This window comes from Bubalus kerabau, chromosome 5, assembly GCF_029407905.1.
Source record: "Bubalus kerabau isolate K-KA32 ecotype Philippines breed swamp buffalo chromosome 5, PCC_UOA_SB_1v2, whole genome shotgun sequence".
In the NCBI taxonomy this organism is placed as follows: Eukaryota; Metazoa; Chordata; class Mammalia; order Artiodactyla; family Bovidae; genus Bubalus; species Bubalus kerabau.
The window spans coordinates 56,208,749-56,218,463 of record NC_073628.1 but is presented as its reverse complement, the minus strand read 5'-3'; the positions used below and the strand labels follow the sequence as shown (position 1 = coordinate 56,218,463).

Sequence of the window (9,715 nt, the reverse complement as noted above, 5' to 3'; positions counted from 1 at the left end):
ACATCTTGAGAAGTTTTACAATGATAGTGACATAACTGCCACTTCAAGCCAAATGTAGTTATCTTTAAGAAAGTTAACCTGTTTTAGCTTTCTATTTAGTCTGGGTGCAATTTGCATTGTTTGCTTTTACCCACTGCCTTCTTTTTACAAAAAGGCAGTTCTTTGTACAACTTACTCTTTTATCCAGCAAGAGGCTAAAGAATGAAGCAAAGGTAATACTCAAGATGTCATTCTTTCCTACTAATTAAAAAATGTTATAAAATTTGTCGAAAAGGAAGCTAAAATTTATATTTGACAACTCCTACATTTACTCCTTCTCTCACTGCTCTCAGGAATAGGCAGGTAATTGCATGCCTAAATCACACTCGGAAAAATGAATGCTCCTGTCCTTGAATGCCAGGTAATTTTTTTCCCTACTTCTCCACATTCAAATTAGGAGATACCAGAGCGCAATGAATTTTAAATGCCTTGCAGAATTCACCTGGAACAAGTCAAGTGTATTTAAATGTGGGTAATTGCCCGGTTTTGACAGGATCGATGATTTGATACATGCTCACTTGATTACTTTCAGAACAAAGGCCAAGCACTTCAAGTTTAGAAGTCACAACTCAACTGCCTATACTGGGAGGCAGGGATATGACCATTTGTTAAACTGGGATGTTTCTCCAGAGAGCCTCAGAACATTCTTGCCAGTTTTAAGATCCTCAGATCTCATCTGAAATGCTATACAAATATGCAAGGAACTTCATAAAGATTTGGAATTCATAATTGATGGTGTGTCCTAGTCTAATTGGCATCACTTTTCTTTTTAGTAGTATATAAAATAATAGAGTTTATTAAATTCCATGGCGGCTCTGAATTGATGAAATAGAGTCTATTTGCTTAACAGGTTTTCTGGGCCCCAAGACCCTCAAAAATCTGATTAGGATAGAAACACTTATCTTTGCTATTCATATTATGGTCAAGAACACTTAATGGACCAAATATCCCATGCTATTACTTAGCCATGCACAGACAAATAATTTGCAATGAATTACTGTAATGGTCAGCAGTGGTGGGGTGGGAGCTGGGGGACAGGATAAACACTAGAGACAACCAAAGATTTTTATACCCTCAAGCAGCAAATTGTAAAATCCCCTCCTTAACCTTACTCCACCATCTTAAGAGCAAATGGGGAGCTAGCATGAAAAGAGAGAAGCAAGACATTCGAGTCCAAACCTGAGTTGCCAACTGATGACAAATCCGTACCTATTACCTAACAGCTTAATAAAAATTCATTTATCAACCCTTCATTAATATAAACCTACATGGAAATTAAGCCATTTTCCATTTGTTTCTAGTGAAGAAAACATCAAAAGTATAATACTTAACAAAAACTTTCAGATAGCTTACAGGTCTCTTTGGGACTAGAGGGAGGTGTTTAGCAGGAAAAGCAGTATAGGACTACTTTGAATCTATGCACCCACTGCACAATTTCCAAAGAGCTTTGAAAGCAGGAAGAAAGGCACACAGAGAGGCATTTAAGTCATCTCTTTCCAAGGCAGGGAAAGCATTAGGTCAACTCATCCCCTTCTCTTCTCAAATTCCGACAAAAATCTTAACAAAATATAAAGAAACCAACATCTCCTAACACCTAGGAAAAAAAAGTAGACAGAAATGGGGAGAAAGGACACTCTTCAACACAAGTGAACTGCTGGGACGTTAACATCTGAAAACGTGAGTAGTGTCAAACAGCTTATGAAAAATTCATACCTCAGAGGTAACTTCTATATCAGTATCGTCACTTATGGATTTAGGGTCCTCAAGGTCATCATTTTTTCCCACTTCAGTCACCTGAGAAAGCAATAACATCTCATTAGCCAGGTTTACATATTTTAGATGAGGTTGTTACCTGAGAGCAAAAAGTACAGAGCTTCAGTTTAAAACTCACATTCTTCCCCCATCACTAGCACTTAAAAATGAGACAGCTTATATGTGAGATCGAAAACATGCTTCTGTACATACCTAGCTGACATTTCAGTAGAATAAATGACTGAAAAGCACCAAGAAGGGCTACCAAAGATCTCTTCAGCATTCAGAAGGGAGAGCGTTCCCAAATTTATGTATTTAACTAAACAGTATCAGGGTATAAATTAGTAAATATAGAAATGTTTTATCTTGAGAATCTAGGAAGGCATTCATAAGAATAAAAAGGGATCACATGAGAAAATGTGGGGAGTGTCTTCTAAACTTTAAAATTCTAAAAATTAAAACCTCATTTCTGTGATCCACAAAGTCCTACCCTATTTTTAAGGCAGGCGTGGTTAACTTAATGTAAATCTTAAAACTGGCTAAAGTATTAAAAGATGAAAAGGGGAGACCACATGGGTCATTTGTTGCACAAAGTAACATAGTGTCAGGTTAACCGATCTGAACAAGCTGTACTACATGTACATAACCAAAATCAATGTGAAATTCTTCCACAACATACCTTTTTGTCCATCAATTTCCCTACTTCTTCACTTGTTTGCTCAGGATCAGCAGCTTCGACTTTTTTCCCAACACCAAACTGCTCCGACACTGACTCATTCAAGAACCACAAGTCGTCCGTGGTGTCTGAAACAATGGCAGTACCTATATCCTAACAGAAAAACAAACGTGAGTTTTTGTGAAGTGAAGTGAAGTCGCTCAGTCGTGTCCGACTCTTCTCGACCCCATGGAGTGCAGCCTATCAGGCTCCTCTGTCCACGGGACTTTCCAGGCAGGAGGACTGGAGTGGGTTGCCAGTTGAACCAAAGTAGATGAACCCAAAACTCAATGTCCTCATACATCTCAAAAGAATGCCTAGCCTTTCTTCTACAGATATCTATTCATTCGACAAATATCTATTTGACAGTGACTATGTATAGACTAATGGGTGGATATGAGAATACTTGGCAAGGAATTTTCTATTTTAGTAACACTAGAGAAACAGCAATGAAGTGCTTAAAAGCTAAAAACTCTTAGTTGCTCAACTAAATAAAATCCATCTCCTACATTCCTTTTCACAGGTGGCAATCTGAGGGCCTAGAAAGCTTTCTGTTAATTGTGACATGTTCTTCCCTGTAAGTCAATGATATTTATTAAAGAAATATGAAAGATACTGATGATAATGCAAACCTCTATCCTCTTTCTGAATTCTTTTATTTTATTGAGGTAAAGCTGGTATATAATACTTCTTTCTTAATTCTTACACAACTTTAAATATAACTTTATTTCCACATTCATCTATGGATACTAAACTATCCATGTTTACTATGTAAACTATGACATGTTTTTCTACAATATTCATGAGACAACTTATTATTTTATTTCTATATGTCCATTCATTTACTGAACAAATAGTGTCTATTCTGTGTCAGATACGAACCAGGTACTACTTACTAAGCAACAGAATAGAGTGGTCAATAAAAGCAATAGAAAAGAGTGGTCAATTAAAAACCGTGGACTTATATTTCAATGGGGTCAAACAGACAATAGATACATAAACAAAATACAATAATACAAAGTAAGAAGCGCAACAGAGAATATAAAAGAGCAGAATGGTGATGAAATTAGACTGTAGAAGTAATAACAAGTGGCTAGATCTCAGGTATGCTTTAGAAACAGAGTTGACAACCTGAATACGGTATATGACAGAGAGAGAAATCAATGAAATCTCTGGATGCATGGCTAGAATAACTGAGTAGAAGGAAGACATAAGTAAAAGGAAACACTTCCCTGGTGGTCCCGAGGCTGGGACTCAGCACTCCCAGTGCAGGGGGCCCAGGTTCGATCCCTGGTTAGGGAACTAGACCCTACATGCGGCGACTAAGAGCTTGCATGCTGCAACTAAAGCTTCCATGTGCTGCAGCGGAGACTCGGTGCAGCCAAACAGACAATAATAAATGTTTAATGAAAGCATCGAGAGCTCTCTCTTGGGATTAAAAAATATTTATTTGGTTGCACCAGGTCTTAATTATAGCACACAGGATCATTACTTACAGCATGCAAACTGTTAGTTCTAGTGTATGGGATCTAATTTTCTGACCAGGGATCAAACCTGGCCCCCCTGCCTTGGGGGCACAGAATCATAGCCATGGACCACCAGGAAGTCCCAAGAGTTCTGTTTTGAACATGGAGAATGTCAGACCACCCAGTGTTGAGTAGGCAGTTAGATGTGGGAGCTGGGCACTGAGGAGAGACGTCAGGGCTGAAGATACAGATTCGAGCATCACAGGCATATAGATGGCACTGAAAAGTCATAGCACTGGATGAGAATTCTCAGACAAGCTAATGTATGTTTCAAGAGTAATTAAGAATGTCACTCCATCAAAGAAAAAAAGTTCCTCTTCAAATGTGAAATTTACCTGATTTGTCTGTAAATCAGTTGAGCCATTACTTCTAGGTGTATAGTTATTTCTCAAGTTTCCTAAAAACCACCAAGGCAAGCCAGCTACATCCCACTCCTCAAACCCGAGGTCCAGTCTTGACGTCTCTTCTTGAGTTAAATTTGCTACCAAGTCTTCATCTACAAAAGTCAAATGAAAAGATAACTGTGTATGTAACACTTAAGAATCAAGACTCTCTTCATAATGCTTAAAATTTCTCGTACAAGGTAAGTAAAAAGAAAATCCTCTTCCCAGTAAGAAAGAATCAGAAATCAAATACCTGTATCAGTTGCAGAGCCCAAATCTCCTTCCTTTTAGATTTCATCAGCAAGTAATGGCACTAGAGGTCATTCATCAAGAAACATAAGCTCTGACAGCATCCAAACAATGACACTGTTCTAGAAGGATTTCTAAATGGCCACCTGGTGGCATTTTAAGCATGCCTACCACTGTAACAACTCAGGAATGACTTGATTCGTGACTGCAAATGGTGACGGCATAGTGGCCCAACCCTTGAGACAGAAACTAGGTGTACAAACCATACTGAGCAATCACAAGGTTGTCAAGGCAGTCTCACTGGTACCACATATTTCCGGATGTTTCTCAATAATTCATATGTTTCAATAGGTAACAACCACTATGAAACACTCAACTCTAGGCTGTCCAAATAAATACACATATATGTCCTTTCTGGATCAACAGGCTCTTTTGGAGTTAAGATATTTAAAAGCTAGAAATATTGCAAATCCAGGACATAGTAAGGGCCCACACGTTCTAAATAAAAGATCTTGTGTTGTACATCTAAATGATATTCAAGGGAGTTACTAACATAAGTTTGTTGCTACCACATGAAATTCTTTTCATTCTTTCCCACTGTCCAATCTTTTTTGTTGTACTTTCTTACTCTTCTCTACCTCTTCCTAATACACTAGGCAGGCCAATGGCAGCTAAAGGTGTTTAAATGTGCTAAGGTACATACAGTTGAAAAAGTGTCTGCAATAAATGGATCCCTGCCAGAACAGTTACCCTATCTACTTACAAATTATGCTGTTCCTGACTATTAAAAGGTATACCTGCGCTCAAGGAAACTTCACCTACCTTTTACTTACTGCTGATTATGAGAAACCTAATTTTGAGATGGTATCACATTAAAGTTATCTTCAACTATTCAAGCTCTATAACTTCTTCTGAAGGGAATGAAAAAAAGGCCATTCTTTCCACATGTAAAAATTCTGTACTTTCTACCTATACACATCCCTGAGAATACTAAGCTATTAATTCTCAAAATTTACATCATGAACTACTGTTTCTTGTCTTAGCTGTTGTTATATATTAAACAGCCTTTGAGTAGAAAATAAGCAAAGGCTTGTATTTAAAGAAACAAAATTATACACTTAGTACCATACAGACTGAAATAAGCTCCCAGCTAACTAGATAGCCCAAAATTCAGCTTATATTCAAAGCAATTTGAAGAAAACAACCTAGCATATACACAGATTAGAATCTCTCATTCACAACACCTGTAGCACCATAACTTTCTGGGATGCTGCTGAGGTCTAACCTGCCACTTGTGCACATGTGAGCCAGGTACCTACACTAGAAACCATCAGGCCATAAACTGAGAAACTTATGACTTTACATTATCTTTGCAGGAAAAAGTTTAGGAAGAACTTTATAAAGCAGGGCCTGGGGAAAACTTCTGAAATGTTGATCAACTCACTTAACCTGACTGTACTATATCTAATATGAATGGGAAACATCTAATGACTACCATCCAAGGATAAAGGAACTACTAGGCTTCTTATGTCTCATTCTTGGCTCTGAGACATCAGGTCCATTTTACCATCTTTGCAAACTTCAAAAATGTATGAAAATTAGCCTTTGCCTCAAACAGACAAATAAAAATAACCAGATCAAATATATACAGGCTAGCCAAGATTTAAAATGCCAAGGCAGCCGAGTTACTAGGTGGCAAATGGATGAATGCAGGGCTATCTTCTATTAGCATGCTAGCTAAAGATGGTCTTGCTCCATCCTGGTCACCATGTGTTGCTAAAAGAGAACTACCATCTTCTTCAAAGTTAACAGTAGTAAGTAGGATAAAGAAAAAGTTTTCAGAAACAGTGAAAATAGGTATGACATACACCACTGCTACATCACATAAGAGACAGCATTAGTATTTTTTTGGGTTCTCGATGTAACTAACAGTCTTAACAGATGCCAGTTCTAAAAGTCAACACCAGAAAAAGAAGAAAGAGAAAGAAAAGTCTACATGGTTTTAATCCAAAACTTACCTTCTCTAGAATTTTTGCATTTATACTGTGAGGTAGGCAGCGTGGGAATATTGCCTTCTTCAGTTCTTTTCCTGGAATTGGAACTTTCCTCTACACTTTGCTGAAAGGAAGGGAAAGGCACCCATCAGTGCAGCAGAAATGACTGTGACCAGGGGATGTAGCAGTTCCATTCCAGCTCACCAGTGAGTGTGCGACACAATGGGTTACGCACCAGGAAAGAAAACTCTGGAGTTCACAACAGTCATCAAATACAGGCAACCTCTCCTTAACCCACTGTGGGAAAAAAATCTGCACAAAAGGTCAAAATCTACTGTTAAAAACAGGCTATCAATATAAAGCCTCTAGCCTACACAAAATTAGGCATAATGCAGAAAACATATACCAAGATGATCGTAAAAGTTTGCAGGTTTAGGGAAGCTTTAAGAAATGGCCTGACATGAACTTATTTGCAACAAGTCTGTTAAAATCTAATAAAGCAATTTCCTCAAACACCTATATACATACAACATCACACACAAGCCCCAAGAAAATGCAACTGGAAGAACTAAAGATCGGAAGTGCTACATCCCAAAGAAAGATTCAGAGACTGGAACTCTGTAATGGGCAGAACAGAGAAGGTTCGCTCTGTCCCTAGTCTTTGAACTCCCAAGAACCTTTCTTATTAAACTCTTACCACATTCAGGAAAGGTCTTGGGAGTCCAAGATCATAGGTACAGAGAAGGGGCCACTCTGTACAACAAAAGAAGTCACCGTGTGGTGATTTTACCTTCAGGTGGTCTTGACTTGGAATATCCATACTGTGCTCCTGTGCGATAGCGAGAGTCTGAGCAGCATCTGGATAGCAAGTAAAACAAAAGGAAAACCTTCCCTGGTAATAGCCATTCTTTCCACACCAAAAGGACCTCAGCAAACAACCCTGAAGCCAGGCTCGATCCCTAATTGTGACTGGCCAAGGCTCTCATCCAAAAGGAAAGGAAAAAAATTAAAACTAATAAAAATGGCATAGACCAAAAGAGGCTCTATTCAAAATATATTACCAAAATATAATCTGAAGAAAAATGAAAAATGAATTAAAAAATCTTCTTCCATATCATGCTTTCAAATTTAGTATGACAGTGATTCCAAGCATGGAATAGTGGAGAGTATTTTATCAACTCCTATAGGCGTAGTTCCAAGTTTGCCTTTTTTAAACGATAAAATTTTGACTTTTTAATTTTTATTTTCAAGTGTTAAAGCTATAGAGAATTATGAAATCTAAAAATCTAGGTTTGCTTTATGACACAATAGCTCCCTCATGTAAAGTTACATTCTAAGTGTCAATGATATTTCACAGTTTAAACTATCATCACCAGGTATATACATCTTTTTAATGAATAAGTCTTATTTTTCCCAGTTCCTGTAAACATTTCCTAAGAAAGAGGAAGAAGATAAAGTTTCTCTCAAGGCCAACAAAAAGAAGTGAAGGAAAGAATAACCTGAGAGAACTTCTTAGATAATCAGAGAAAAATGTATTTCAAGGCCTTGCAAATTTTTCAAGCCAAAGAGAAGATGCAAATTTAGCCACAGGAAAAGAAAAGATGCAGAAAACTTAATAAGCTTGGACCACTCATTACATTAAGGCTATACGTAACTATATCCACTCAAATAAGTCTATCATGGATTGGGTTTATCAGCTATTACTAGGTCTAGAAATAAGACACTTAATAGACAATGTCATTCCTCATCCAATAGACTTCCAGAGAAAGGATACAGATCCCACAACTGGTCTGACAAATCAGTTGTTTGGCACAGAGCAAATATTTTCAAAATTGTAATTATAAAAAGGATTATTTCTAGAAGCATTTTTATAGATAAAATGAAGATACTAAAAGTTTTAAGAGCCAGCATTTTCTGAGCACAGCAGTTTTTAAAGATCAATTAACATACAATGCAGTGAAGCATTTTGTCAATAAAGTAATTTGATTACTGTCATTTCTAGTTCTAAATACTACCTTACTTAGGTTAAAACAATTAGAAGCAAAAAGAAATTACCAGTGAAAACTACAATGTACAAGGAAATTTCAATACAAAATTTGTCATATAAATTTCATTTTATTCGAATACATGTGGAAATTTGGAGAAATAATTTATAAAGAACCACCTTCATTTTTTCAACCATCAAAATAAAAGGTTTACTTTATTCGCAAAGGTATAAAGAAACTGACAGGGAAAGCAGTTTTCTCATTCGTCCTTTCAAATAAAAAACATGCAATCCAATTTATGAAGAGCAACAGAGATGACCAACCATAAGCACTAATGCAAGTTCAAGTTCAGAACAGACAACCAGTCAAAATTACTTTGGGGCAATTTCCTGGTTTTGATCACTGTACTGCAATTATGTAAGTTAGTACCATTGGGGAATCTGGGAACTCTTTTCAGTATCTTTGAAACATTTTTGTAAGTGAAATTATTTAGAAGTGATAAATTAAAGAACGAAGAATGTTTTAAAGATTTAATGTTCAGATTTTTAAAAATGTGTTAAAAAATTAATTGGAGCAAATTTTTTAAGAGCAGGGATTAAAGAGACATCGATGTGTGGCATAAAGGAAAGAGCAAGGGCGGGACGGTCACAAATATCTGCTCTCTTATCAGTGGTATCTCATTTTGGACAAATTACTCATTCTATTTAAAAAACAAAAACAAAACTCAAAAATCCTCAGTTTCTTCATCTCCAGACCTTCCTCATAGGGTTGTGAGGATAAATTGAAATGTCTGTTAGAGGAGAGTCCATTTAATATACAGCATGTTAAATTCTGATGAGGAAGTATGAGAAAGAAAATGAGAGAAAAAGTGAGAATTGTGCTCACTCTAGATATTTAGAGAACAGATCAATCAGAAAGCAAATTTTACTGAAAGAATAGATCAGCAAATATAAAATTACTTGTGTATTTCAAGACAATAGTGACTATCCTAGGAAAACCATACTATTTCACGAGTGCCTGAACTTCAAAAAAGTGTCATATCATTTGCAAGGCCTTCCCTCTAAAACAGAGC

At 36.8% G+C, this 9,715-nt stretch overlaps 1 protein-coding gene across 5 annotated transcripts in view; it reads right to left on the bottom strand.

Moving 5' to 3' along the window:
- MDM4 (MDM4 regulator of p53) overlaps positions 1 to 9,715 on the bottom strand; it is a 51,209-nt gene that overhangs the window by 13,541 nt on the left and 27,953 nt on the right. For 2 of the 5 annotated variants that reach the window (XM_055581722.1, XM_055581721.1), the window contains exons 6-10: positions 7,449 to 7,516; positions 6,683 to 6,782; positions 4,368 to 4,528; positions 2,471 to 2,620; positions 1,753 to 1,833 (exon numbers count right to left, since the gene is read on the bottom strand). In XM_055581722.1, coding sequence (XP_055437697.1) covers positions 1,753 to 1,833; positions 2,471 to 2,620; positions 4,368 to 4,528; positions 6,683 to 6,782; positions 7,449 to 7,516 — 560 coding nt within the window. The other 3 variants (XR_008714731.1, XR_008714732.1, XM_055581723.1) reach the window with 3 other exon arrangements.